Source organism: Ammodytes marinus (assembly GCF_949987685.1).
Source record: "Ammodytes marinus genome assembly, chromosome: 13".
Taxonomy (NCBI): domain Eukaryota; kingdom Metazoa; phylum Chordata; class Actinopteri; order Uranoscopiformes; family Ammodytidae; genus Ammodytes; species Ammodytes marinus.
In genome coordinates this window covers 4,456,247-4,469,686 of record NC_137217.1, presented here as the reverse complement: position 1 = coordinate 4,469,686, position 13,440 = coordinate 4,456,247, and the positions used below count along the sequence as shown (strand labels likewise).

The following is a 13,440-nucleotide window of genomic DNA, read 5'->3' as shown; positions in this document are numbered from 1 at the left end:
AGACTGTATTTTTTTTTTCAAAATGTTTGAAACAGAAAGCAGTGCACTGTGTGGGTTGAATAAACATATGGAGTCAAATGTCTAATTCTGTGGGCAGTTTGAAGTTTGTTAAAGCCGTTGGAGTTTGTAGTATCTCATTTGAATTTTGCAGACCCCATTGTCATGTCCGTTTATGTTGTTCACTTTCCCTGAATCAACTTGTCATGGTTCAAGGTGCTGTGTTCTAGGATTAGTTTGGAGTGTAGTGCCCCCCTGTGGTCAGAATATGTGTCACCAATGCTTGGTTTATTATAGTAATGCAGTGGCAGGTCTGGGAATGCCAGGCTAATAATGCACAGCAAAGGGGAAAAAAAACATCAACTCACAGATCCACTGTGTGAAGGTATCCATCTTAAAAAAAAAAGTCATGCATCTCCTTTTAAGTCCCGTAGACTTCTTTTGAGAAAGTATTGTACCAAAGAGTTTTAGCCTCTTCAATTGGGTCATTCCACCAAATGGGTGACATTTGCATGTTGCAACTCTTCCTAATTAAACTTCAGATTTTTGAATTTTTCAAAGCTGAATCTCATAACACATATATTTAACCATTCAAAACATATATTGGTCAATCTCAGGAAATTGTATTGATTTTTGAACTAGGTTTATAATATAGTAACAGGACTGAAAGTAACAGGACTGAGTTTTTTAACATATAATTGCCATAAACATGCAAATATAGATATATGGGGTCATTTCTAGTAGCATGAGTACACTCAGCACATTCTGGTGATTTATTAAAAAGTATTATTTTAAAAATAAACAAATAACATTAAAGAAATAATTTAGGTAACAGGACTGAACGTTAAGATGTACCCCGTCAACGTTTGTTACAATATCATCCAATATACTGAAAATAAAAGGGGGGAACCTACTTTTAGTCTTCCCATGACCTATCAGAAGAGCTATAGAGCTCATATCCAGTTTAGCAAGGGCTTTTTGTAACGTTACAAGGATTTTAGAGCGTTAAATGTGTTACGGTAACAGGACTGAGTGTAAACCTGGGGACACGACTAAAATGTGTATTTTTAACCAAGCCCCAACCTCAGCGATTTTTACCAGCATCCAATAAGGAAGTGACCACAACTGTAGTAACCAGGAAGTGCCACTGGGGGGGTGGTGCCAAGACCGAGCATTTTTTCTTTGACTCACTTGTTAGACAGGCCGTTTTCAAAGTCTTATTAAACCTATTTACAGCCTGGGCCACAAAACCATTTTAGTCTGTATGTTTAGGTCATATCTCCATGACAACACTGAGGGGGGTGAATTTTTTCGGACCACGCTAGTTTTTATTTTATTTGAGGTTAAAATGTATTGGCGCAATCTCTTGAGTGACAGCTCTCCGCCCGTTGTCCCTCACTTTGCCTCGGAGGTATACGTCAGCTATCTCCTTCCCCCCTCACAAAATGGCGACGCGCACAAACCAGGATTATTGGATGCCGTGTGAATAACTGAGGTCAGCCCGGATGCTACATTCATATTATTTACTATCTATGATTTTAACTAAAATATTATGGATTTCTGATGATAACATTTGCATTGAAGCATATATTGAACATATAATCACACAGCAGTGCACAAATATTAAGATTTCTGAAGGATTTTTTTCACTATATTTCATAGTGTTGTGTTAGAGAGTGTGGACAGGTTAAAAATGCTATTTTTCAGTGTAAACTGTATAGTAGTTTTTATCAGTGTTATAAAATACATATTTTAAATTCACAATCAGGTCAATGTGGAAGAGACATTGCTTAATACATTAAAGCTGGGGTATATGATTTCTGATGGTCAGGAAAGCCAAATCCGAATATTACCTTGAATGTATCTCCGACTGCTACTCTAACCCTGCACTATTTTGGAAAGCTGTGAACTATAATAAAAACAATTCTAGCACAGTTCCCACTCAGATCAAATTAAATGGTCACACTCTCAATGATCAAAAAGAGATTGGCTTAGCTTTTAATAAACATTTTGTAGCTGCTGGTCAACTCTTTCAGAATGGAGGATGTACACCTTCTACAACCAGTAGTAACGTACCGCCTGTCTCTCAAACTCCTATTTTCAGCCTTGATCTTCTTCCCACAAGTGTTGTTGTAGATGCGCTCCTCGCCATCAACCCCAAGAAGTACATGGGAGAGGACAATTTGGACCCGTTTTCAATCAAGCTTTCGACACATGTAATATCAAAACAAATAACCCATATTTTTTATCTTTCCATCTCCTCTGGAATAGTTCCTAAAATTTGGAAAAAAGCTCACGTAATTCCTTTACATAAAGGTGGTGACAAAAATAATCTTAATAACTACAGGCCAATTTCCAAACTCCCATGCCTGGCAAAAATTCTAGAATCACTTATTAATAATCAGTTAAAAGCATTTCTAACTAGTGCTTCCATTTTGAGCCCATTCCAATCTGGTTTTAGGGCAGGCCACAGTACTGTCTCTGCTGTGACTTTGGTTGTAGACAACATTGTTACAGCATTAGACAAGAAAAAGCACTGTGCAGCACTTTTTATTGATCTTTCAAAGGCCTTTGATACTGTTGACCACCATTTGCTTTTACAGAGGCTGCATGACATTGGCTTTGATCAGTCTGCATGTAGCTGGTTTAGGGATTATCTCTCTGATAGACAGCAGTCAGTTAAACTCGGAAGATACCAATCTGAGTTTTTAACTGTTACAAATGGTGTCCCACAGGGCTCAATTTTAGGTCCAGTTCTTTTCACAATTTATATAAATAACATTGTTTCATCGCTAAAAAACTGTCACGCCCATCTATACGCTGACGACACAGTACTGTATTGCATTTCCGATTCGGTGCACCAATCTATTCAGAACCTACAAAGCTCTTTTAACACCCTGCAGGACTGTCTAGTGGACCTCAGGCTGGTTCTAAATGCAGACAAAACCAAATATATGTGTTTCTCCAGAGCAAGAACTACAAATTTGAATGATTTTAATATTTTTAAAATAATGGATTTTTAATTGAAAGAGTCACAGAATACAAATATCTTGGCATCTGGTTAGATGATAAACTCACTTTTAATTTTCATATAAAAAATCTTGTTTGTCGACTACGACAAAAAATTGGCTATTTTTATAGGAACAAAACCACCTTCCCTTTATTTAGTAGGAAAAGGATTATTGAGGCAGTTTTCATGTCCGTCCTTGATTACGGTGATGTGGTTTACCGGCATGCATCACATTCATGTCTTAAACTCCTGGACTCTGTTTTTCACTCTGCTTTAAGGTTCATCACAGGAGATGCTTATGACACACACCATTGTCTTTTATATGAAAAGGTTGGGTGGTCCTCCCTTAAAGAGAGACGTGACGCACATTGGCATGTTTTTATTTACAAAGCCTTGACCGGGAAGCTTCCTCGTTATTTAACAGAAATGCTGCAAATCTCAGATGGGCTTTATCAGACCCGCTCCACTGACATGCTTATGCTTTATGTCCCACAAGCCCGGTCTGAGCTGGGAAAGACAGCTTTTAGCTTCAGTGCCCCTGACTCCTGGAACAACTTACAGCAACAAATTAAACTAAATAACTTCATATCCTTTAACCAATTCAAACAAACTATCTTAAATCTGCCAAACTCTACCTGTAACTGTTTTAATTAGGCTATATTGTACTTTGACCCATTTAATTTTAATTGCTGCCACTTAATCTTCACCACTGTGTAAATGTTTCAATTGTTTTTCTCTTCACCTGTTGTTGTGTATTTGATGTATTTGCGTTGAATATTGTTTATGTATTGTTGTTTTTCCTTTGAATTTGTTTGAACTCGACGTCATTGAAAATGAGGGTCACCCCTCAATTGGTCTCTCGAGGATAAATAAAAGTTAAATGAAATGAAATGAAAAACTTTAACCAATCAGAGCGAGGCTCAGATTCTCTGTTCTTATTGGCTGTTGGGACTGACACCAAAGAGAACAAGTGGAGCGGTTGGGGTATTTGGATTCGAATCTCTATCCCAACTGCCATTTTCTCCCCAAATCCTCTACCCCAGCTTTAATGTATGTTATAATTGATTTTCATGCTAATGTATACATTTGAAGGCTTGAGGACAGAAATGTCACCCATTTGGGGTAATGGACCAGGTATGGACTTAGTTATAATAAAGCAAAAATGGTTTCAATGTTATGAGTAGTCCTATTGTTTTTATTGTAGAGTTGAAGACACTGGCGCTGCCCATATATGGACTGTGTGCGGGAGCTGCCAAATGGTCCTTGAACTACGTCACCCACACTGCATAGCGCGTCATGTCATCACAACAGGAAGTGTCAGAGGCCGGGCGAAATGTGATGTTTCATGAGCAGAGCCTAGGCTAGGGAAAAAAAACAGCATACTGTAAATCAGTGTGCCTGTCAGGGAGACGGTTCCCCTTCAGCCATTGCCCATGGCCGACGCCCAGGAACAACGGAGCCCATAAAGAAGACATAAACGCGGCGGGGCGAGGCCGTGTCCCCCCGATTCTTTTTAGACGGAGCGTTCTCCTAGGATGGAACGGGCGATGGAGCAGCTCAACGTACAGCTCAGCCGGCTGACCCGCTCCCTCCGCCGGGCAAGGACCGTGGAACTCCCGGAAGGTAACCAACCATACACCACGTTAGACAATGGTGTTCCCCTCTGCTCTGTCACAGTGTGAGGTGTCAGAGATTATTCAGTAGCCTGTAGATGCAGTAGGCTAGTATACGTTGAATGAATATGAATAGCCTACACCTTGTCTTTAGGCTATTCAATTTGTCAGTTTTGATAGCAGAACATGGGCTACTACAGGAGGAAGTGAGTCAGAGGGGGTTAAGTGTTTGGTTTGGACTTGACAGTGGCAATTGAGTCTAAATTCTTTAAATAGGCCTATGCTTTTTCTTTTTTCTTTTTAAGAATTGGGCTACTGGAAATGTTCTAAATTGGACTGTGCACATTAACTCAGGAACACACTAGCCTACACATTGTATCCATTTCCAAGTTGTTTATTTATTTGACATGTCATGCACTGGTGTTCCCCACAGGATGTTGTGAGGTTTATTGTTTTGTTATTATGATCATAAACACACTGGTGTATTGCATAGCGACTGTAGAGGTATGAATGGTCATGACACAGCAATAAAGGTCCCACCCACAGGTTAGGTTTGGACAGTTCTCACATGGTCAAATAAATGAATCAGCTGGTCCCCAATTATGTCATTCCAACTTCTTTATTTGTTTAGAAAAAAGAATAATGAAGAATAGAGGATAAACATTATGAAACAGGATCATTTTTATAAATTCATTTTAGCCAAAATCAGACCTTTTCTGTCCCCAGCCAAACTGTAGAGCGCTTTGTGATGATCAATCAATTCTCTATCAACTTATTGATTAATCAAGCTCTACTTGTAATGTCATAGTTCACTGTTCTAACCCACTTACCCATGACGTACTGTAACAAGACATGTGTTGTCCTTCTGAAAGTCTTATTTTTGTTCAATTTTGGACTAATGTGTTTTATTTCTCTTGCCGAAGACAATGAAACTGCAGTGTACACGCTCATGCCAATGGTCATGGCTGACCAGCACAGGTAAAGCATGACACTACTGCACACTGTAAAACATGGGCATCAAACTGAACGCACTGTACAATATGGCTAGAAGTAGTGTTTTTAGTGTGTATTTGTCCATCCTGTCTCTTAATCAGATCAGTGTCAGAGTTGCTGCTCAACTCCAAGTTTGATGTGAACTACGCCTTTGGACGGGTGAAGAGAAGTCTGCTGCACATTGCTGCCAAGTAAGAGATGGCTCACTTACTATATGTTCTTATTAAGAGATACATTGACTTCAGTTCTCTCTCCTCTCCTGCATAGTAAACAAATCATGAGTAGTATGTCCTGGTCAATTTTCATGTAAAAAATAAATAAATTATATAAACTATTATTAACAGATTTCTAGAATTCCCAAATATTGTCCGGACTTATATCCCACGATCTTCAGTCCAATTTTAAAGATGAAAGGATTGATAATTGGGGTCTATTTTTCCTCTGTAGAGCTCATAGTAGTTCTAATAAAAAAACAGTTTCCAGTCAGGGGACAGGGACACTGTTTTTTATTTTTTATTTTTTTTAGGGACACTGTTAATGACAAAGGGATGTACCTGCTTAATTCTTTTAAGTGTCATTTTTCAGAGCTCTGGATATCACTAAAGGGTTGTGATAGAGTAAATGTGTGGTAAAAGCAGAGTGTGAATTTTGTGTGTGTTGTCCATGCAGAGCAGTTGTCATGTTTGCCTTGCTGTGTTGTGTGTTTGTGTGTGTGTAGCTGTGGCTCAGTGGAGTGTCTGGTCCTGCTACTGAAGAGAGGAGCCAACCCAAACTACCAGGACATCTCAGGCTGCACCCCCCTGCACCTGGCTGCTAGGAACGGGTACGCGCCTCTAAACACACCTCTCTGCTCACATCATATGCTGTGTTCGCTTTGAATTGAAGGTGTTAGGGGACACTTACGGGCGCATTCACACTATAGGCCTGTATCTGTACCGTGCCCCAAGTACACCTGCCCCCCTAAAGTCTACCTGGTTTGTCCCAGTGTGAGGCTCACTGGCACAGTTGGGAGAGGTGTGCTTTTTTTGGCACCGTACACACATTCTATTGAGTTAGGATTTTATAATTAAATTTCTGAGCTCTTCCAGTTATTGTAAATGAAAAACAATCCATTCTTTGACCGGAAACAGTGTCACAGCGACGTGCAGAGAGACTGTCAAAATAAAAGGCAATATTAAAGATGGTGATATGCATCGATACAGTTCGATATATTTTGCATATGAATCCATATATTGGATAACATTAGGTAGAGCCCTAATGTTGACTTTATTTCAGTTATCTTTTTAAATCACTGGCAGGAATATGCGCATGTGTCCTTGTGTGCCTGACACAAAAAAAACTGGTCTCTCCATCCGGTAAAAAACTGTTCAATAACAATATTAGAGGTGAGGAAATGATTAAATAAAGCCACAGGATTCCCCATACTCCCCTCTAACAATGAATGAATGCACCCTCTCTATCCATGCATGCATCTTTCTCTTCTCTAATGCATACTAACTTGTACCAATTTAAGAAAGAAACAGTATTACCAAACGTCTACTTTATGATTGGTTGCTGTGCTGGAGTGTCCTATGGTTTAATAAGCAACCTAATAAAACATAAAAAAAATAAAGATACAATTCATGAGACCTGGGCTGAATGCTGTCAAGAAGGTAAACCGTGTCACACACTGAAGCCTATATCTTCACACGCGCGCGTGCGTGTGATGATACTAAAAGACTTGGCCTCACTTTTCCCCTCAGACAGAAGAAGTGTATGGGCAGACTACTGGAATATAACGCTGATGTCAACATCTGCAACAACGAGGGGCTGACTGCTGTGAGTGGACTCTGGCTTATCTTTGTGTTGTACTGTAATGTGTTCAAATCTAATACCTTAGAATGCTTTGACGGGAAAATAATTGTGGTTATTAAAAACCTTGACTTTTCAAGCCGCGGTATATACCTTTTAAACCGGTTAACGGCCCATGGCTAATTGTATATACAGTATCTCACAAAAGTGAGTACACCCCTCACATTTCTTCAAATATATCATTATTTCTTTTCATGGGACAACACTGAAGAAATGACACTTTGATACAATGTAAAGTAGTCAGTGTAAAGCTTGTATAACAGTGTACATTTACTGTGAACTCCATGCCCAAGAGGGTTAAGGCAGTGCTGGAAAATAATGGTGGCCACACAAAATATTGACACTTTGGGCCCAATTTGGACATTTTCACTTAGGGGTGTACTCACTTTTGTTGCCAGCACTTTAGACATTAATGACTGTGTGTCGAGTTATTTTGAGCGGACAGTAAATTTACACTGTTATTCAAGCTGGAAACTGACTACTTTAACATTGTATCAAAGTGTCATTTCTTCAGTGTTGTCCCATGAAAAGATATAATGAAATATTTGACGAAATGCGAGGGGTGTACCGTACTCACTTTTGTGAGATACTGTAAGTGTTATACGTGTGTGACTGGTGGTTGATTGAGTAAGTGTCCATGGTAAACCTCTCCTGCAGATCCATTGGTTGGCAGTGAACGGGCGGACAGAGCTCCTTCATGACCTGGTGCAGCATGTCACCAATGTGGATGTGGAGGACGCCATGGGGCAGACTGCACTACATGTAGCCTGTCAGAACGGACACAAGACTGTGAGCACATTTACACTTATACCTTTCATTGAGAAAAACAACCAATCTATTTACTTTTTAGCCTTTCTATTTAAAGTGGCTCCCAGGGACCTTTTTAGTTTGTGTTAATTCTACCGGCCCCCTTTTTTTTTTTACAAGCAAGCTGTTGTTCCTGGGTAGGCGTACCCTGACAAAGGCATTAAGAAAAACTATATACAAATAGCATTCTATGTAGCCTACTGATGGTCTCGTTCACTGTTACATGTACCTTATGATCAATTATGAGGAAAAATGAGACTGTTTCAGAAATGTTTCAAAGTTCCTCGTAGCACCTTTTAAAGCATGGGACTCAAAGAGACCTTAGTCTAGTGGTGCGTTAGGAGCATATTGGCTTATTTTGGCTGCCTGTTAGCCTCTGAATCCTGTCCAGCCCATGTATGTGTTCAGGAATAGCTTAGGCACAATGCTTAGCCCAACACATTGGTGTCAACTCACTGCACCTGCACCTGCACCTGTCATAGTGCTTTTGTGTCATAGCCTTTGCGATCCAGTTACAACATGCTACGACCATTAGCGTTAGCCAGACACAAGCAGAGGCTGCACCCATTTGCACTGTGCCCACAACTGGTAGATGGCAATATGAATAATGAACCAGATACCATCTTATTTTAGCTTCAACATTTGTGAAGCTAACTCAGTGGATTCTTTGAAAAGCAAACTCTACCTTTCACATCACCTAGCTTCTGTTCTAAATACCTGCTTACCTGAAATGTGATTAGTCACTGTGAATATCTTTTTTAAGCTTTGTATGACATCATTTCTCATGTTTTTATATGGTTAAAAGTGTGTGGTTGTGGTGTTTGTATATTATTTATGTGTTGTCGGCCCTTTGAGTCATTCTTTGTCTGAATTTGGGCTATAATATATTTCGACTGATTGATTTTTTGAATCCCTCATTTAATAACCTTTTTATGTTATTGGTTATTTAGCCATTAAATATCGAGAATAAAGACACCAACATCCTTTCTGTACATGTTGAATTCAGTGTTCAGATTGTGTCGTTCTTTTGTTGCGGTCCCAGTTTTTTCTGTAAACTGTGCGTGCTTTGTCTGCTCAGACGGTGTTATGTCTTCTGGACAGTGGAGCGGACATCAACCGGCCCAACTGCTCCGGAGCCACGCCCCTTTACTTTGCCTGCAGGTGAATGTCATCAGTGTCACTGTTCAATGTCCAGTCATATCTGTGTCTGAAATCGCGCACCTCTGTACTTACACTTACTTTTTTGAGTGCACGGCCGCCATCTTGCCTACGTAGCGGAGAGGACGGAACATTAAAATCAAAATAGAGGAGCTTGAAGCAACTGTGGAGACGGACGCGCTCTACAAAAGTTAAATTACACATTTGTTTAGTTTTTCCGTACAACTACACTGTTTTAGACTGTATCCGACCGTTTAAAAAAAAATACCACCGAAGAAGAACCTTCAAAATACAAAGTCATTTCCGGTAGGTGCGCGACGGCAGTTTGGACAGTGCACTGTAGAAATGAGAGCACTGCGTCTATAAGTAAGTGTACTGTAGGGATAATAAAGTGCACTCAATGTAAGTGCACTTACGTGAGTGCGCGATTTCAGACACAGTGGAGCTCACCACACATATCTACACTTATCTACACTTGTCTGTTAAAGCCTTCTGGAAACCTGCTCTAAAATAGTCAAAATCTATCTAAAGTTAAGCTTTTATAAAATCATCATTCAATGATTCATAAATATATATATATATATATATATATATATATATATATATATATATATATATATATATATATATATATATATATATATATATATTATAAAACAAGTTTAAAAAATGCTTTTTTACTGTCTAGACTGTTTGACAGGACCATGTTGGCATGGCCGTATCAAATGGTCTCCTTGGCAACAGTTATAGTTTTTGGCATAAACAATTATCAATTGTTATAGACACACAGACACACAGACAGACAGACAGACAGACAGACAGACAGACAGACAGGTGGTAAACAAGTTGCAAACCCTGTGATAAGTGGAGTTGTATTGAAACGTGTCTTGTGTGTTCTACTGTAGCCACGGCCAGAGAGACACAGCCCAGATCCTCCTCTCTCGAAGTGCCAAATACATCGCTGACAAGAATGGAATCACTCCCCTGGATCTCTGTGTGCAGGTGAGGTTTTCACCACACATTAAAGCTATAGTGCGTTACTTTTGTCGCCCCCGTGAGGAATTCTGAGTAATAACACTGTTGGTGCATCTGCATGGTAAGCCTTTGAATATCGCACATGGATTTTAATACCTTCTGCTGTACGTCCAAGTTTTATCTCTTAGCAGTAGAATCAACAACTGAAACATTTCCTGGGCAATTCTTGGGATTATTCTGACTTCCTGCACTAGTGTCAAGGGAGGGGGGGGTGACACCAGTTTGTAAACGCTGCCATACTGAGAAGTACAGAGAGAGTTTTGTGGAGCTGATAGGCTTAATCAACTTTGCGTGAACTCTTTCGGCAGTGGCTTGAATGTACCTTAAACCTTTTTCTTCTTACTGCTTATACCTTACTAACTGTGTGTGTGTGTGTGTGTGTGTGTGTGTGTGTGTGTGTGTGTGTGTGTGTGTGTGTGTGTGTGTGTGTGTGTGTGTGTGTGTGTGTGTGTGTGTGTGTGTGTGTGTGTGTGTGTGTGTGTGTGTGTGTGTGTGTGTGTGTGTGTGTGTGTGTGTGTGTGTGTGTGTGTGTGTTCAGGGTGGATACGGGGAAACTTGTGAGATCCTCATCCAGCATCACGGCAGACTATTCCAGGCGCTCATCCAGATGACCCAGAACGATGATATTAAAGAGAGCATGGTATGGCCAAGTTTGTCTCTACATTCATTGATATACCCAGTGTGTAACCCTCTAAGTGTGTGTGTGTGTCTCTCTCTGTCTGTCTGTCTTTCTCTGTGTGTGTGTGTGTGTGTGTGTGTGTGTGTGTGTGTGTGTGTGTGTGTGTGTGTGTGTGTGTGTGTATCTGTCTGTGTCTCTGTCTGTGTGTCTGTCTGTGTGTAGCTCAGACAGGTTCTGGAGCATGTCTCTCAGCAGAGTGACAGTCACTATCAGAGGATCTTGACCAGTCTGGCTGAAGTGGCCACCACCAACGGACACAAGCTTCTCAGGTAAAATTTGACATACGTATTTCATTCAAACTAGAGGCGTGTGTGTGCTCTGTGAGAGAGAGAGAGAGAGAGAGAGGCAGTCACCCTCACTCACTAATACGGCTTTACTTGTCGATCGTCCCTTAAATTGCTGATAGGTGTTTATATTGCCAACCTGCACAACCACAGGACCTGCAGTTTGACCGCCCTAACAACTGTAAGGGGACCCGCTGGTCCCACGGGCATGCTGCAAAAGGCAGACCTCTAATTCAAATATTTTCTTTCTTTATCTTATTTGTTTGCATATGTATTGATCTTGATCTTCCTAACTTTTTCCAAACATTATTGTTATTTTTTTTTAATTAAGATAATTTTTGGGCATTTTTTTTTTATTAGACAGATTTGGAGATATATTTGAAATGGGGCAAAGAGGGGAATGCCATGCAGAAAACTGACCCGGGTTGGATTCTAACCCGGGTCTGCTGCGAGGCCTGATCCTCTATGGGGAAGCTCTAACCACTGTGCCACAAGCGCCCCCGTTTTCCAAACATTATTTTAACCAGGATACAACATGTTTTTTATTCACCCCAAAATAACACATTTTTAAAATGGAAATGCAACCATAGAAGTAAATTAAGAAATGGATACAATTTAAATATCTATTTAAAAGAAATCTAATATTAGAGACTATAATTTGATTAAATATAACACTAAATGGTGGGGTAAGCGATTCTGGAGAGTAATGACCAAATTCACTTGCACTTCGAAAAAAAGGGTTAATAAACAGCCTAGGCTCTGTAAACTGATATGTAAACAAAGGGAACGTTATCAACAAACATTCTCCAAAATCCCTTATCCCACCTTTAAAGGTTCAGTAAGCGGAGTGGTCAGTTTAGCTAACTTCCTGTTAGTGACTGCAGTTAGCAGTCCCCTCGCTCGTCCCTATGTCACCACATTAATGCACTGCGGACTTCATTGAAGCAGTGAGTTATCTAGCATCATCTCAGATCCATAAGTGTGATAAAACATGATAAAAACCAGCAAAACAGACATTGGGAAGGATTTTTACCTGCTCCGCCATTGTAGGCGCATACACATTCACCCATCTGTCGCTCTGCACGTGCACCGGCAGTGCCGATAACATGCAGAGCGAGTGACTGAGAGATCGGCTTTATGAAACGCGCACACTATATAAGTGATCACTGTATGAATAAAGAGCGATTTAACACTTATAAATCACTTACTTCACCTGTAACTAGAATTGATAGATTGAATGGGTAACAACAAATAAGGAACGGAGATGTTTAAAGATGTACAAAATCATGTGTTCCATGTTGTATTCATTTTGAATTAGAGTGTTCTTCAGTGCCCATCACCTCCCTCACAAACAGCCACACATCTCAATATCCTTGCATGACAGCTGTCTTCTCTTGCATTACAAATGGACCTGACTCAGATGTGTGTCTTGTCCCTCCCACAGCTTGTCCAGCAGTTTTGAAGCTCAGATGAAGAGTCTGCTGAGAATCGTCCGTATCTTCTGCCACGTGTTTCGTCTGGGGCCTTCATCACCCAACAGTGGAAACGACATGGGCTACAACGGCAACAAGACGCCTCGCAACCAGGTCTTTAAGGTGAGCAGCAGGTGTATGTACAGGATAGAGGAGGGCTGGGCCGTTTCACCTCAAATATAATATAATATCACCATTAATTGAACAATTTACCTCCTATTAATGAAGAACCATTTAGTTTTTTTTTGCTCTCATAGTTTACTAACAAGGTTTCTTCTGTAAATATGCCCTGCGTTCCAATCCCCATACTTCCCTACTATTTAGTATGCCAGAAAAAGATTTAGAATTGCCCCATACGTGCACGTCAATTGAAGTATGCTGAAAAAACATAAATGCCCAACTAACTCCAATAGCATTTTGGAGTATTCGTCTTTTTTTTTGCATTTTCTCGACATCATGAAAAAAAAACTTCCTTATCTGATTTTTTTTCTCTCTCCTGTGGCCCTAAAACTCTTCTGTACTTTAGTATGTGGTGTAGTAA

General features: G+C 40.1%; 1 protein-coding gene across 2 annotated transcripts in view; it reads left to right on the top strand.

Annotated features, from left to right (window-relative positions):
• Positions 1 to 4,379: 4,379 nt before the first annotated feature.
• hace1 (HECT domain and ankyrin repeat containing E3 ubiquitin protein ligase 1) overlaps positions 4,380 to 13,440 on the top strand; it is a 29,929-nt gene continuing 20,868 nt past the window's right edge. For both annotated transcript variants that reach the window (XM_080040066.1, XM_080040065.1), the window contains exons 1-11: positions 4,380 to 4,630; positions 5,544 to 5,598; positions 5,715 to 5,804; positions 6,332 to 6,436; positions 7,356 to 7,431; positions 8,122 to 8,253; positions 9,350 to 9,432; positions 10,335 to 10,431; positions 11,003 to 11,104; positions 11,306 to 11,412; positions 12,872 to 13,022. In XM_080040066.1, coding sequence (XP_079896192.1) covers positions 4,543 to 4,630; positions 5,544 to 5,598; positions 5,715 to 5,804; positions 6,332 to 6,436; positions 7,356 to 7,431; positions 8,122 to 8,253; positions 9,350 to 9,432; positions 10,335 to 10,431; positions 11,003 to 11,104; positions 11,306 to 11,412; positions 12,872 to 13,022 — 1,086 coding nt within the window. In that variant the 5' untranslated portion in view covers positions 4,380 to 4,542. The remainder of the gene's footprint in view (positions 4,631 to 5,543; positions 5,599 to 5,714; positions 5,805 to 6,331; positions 6,437 to 7,355; positions 7,432 to 8,121; positions 8,254 to 9,349; positions 9,433 to 10,334; positions 10,432 to 11,002; positions 11,105 to 11,305; positions 11,413 to 12,871; positions 13,023 to 13,440) is intronic.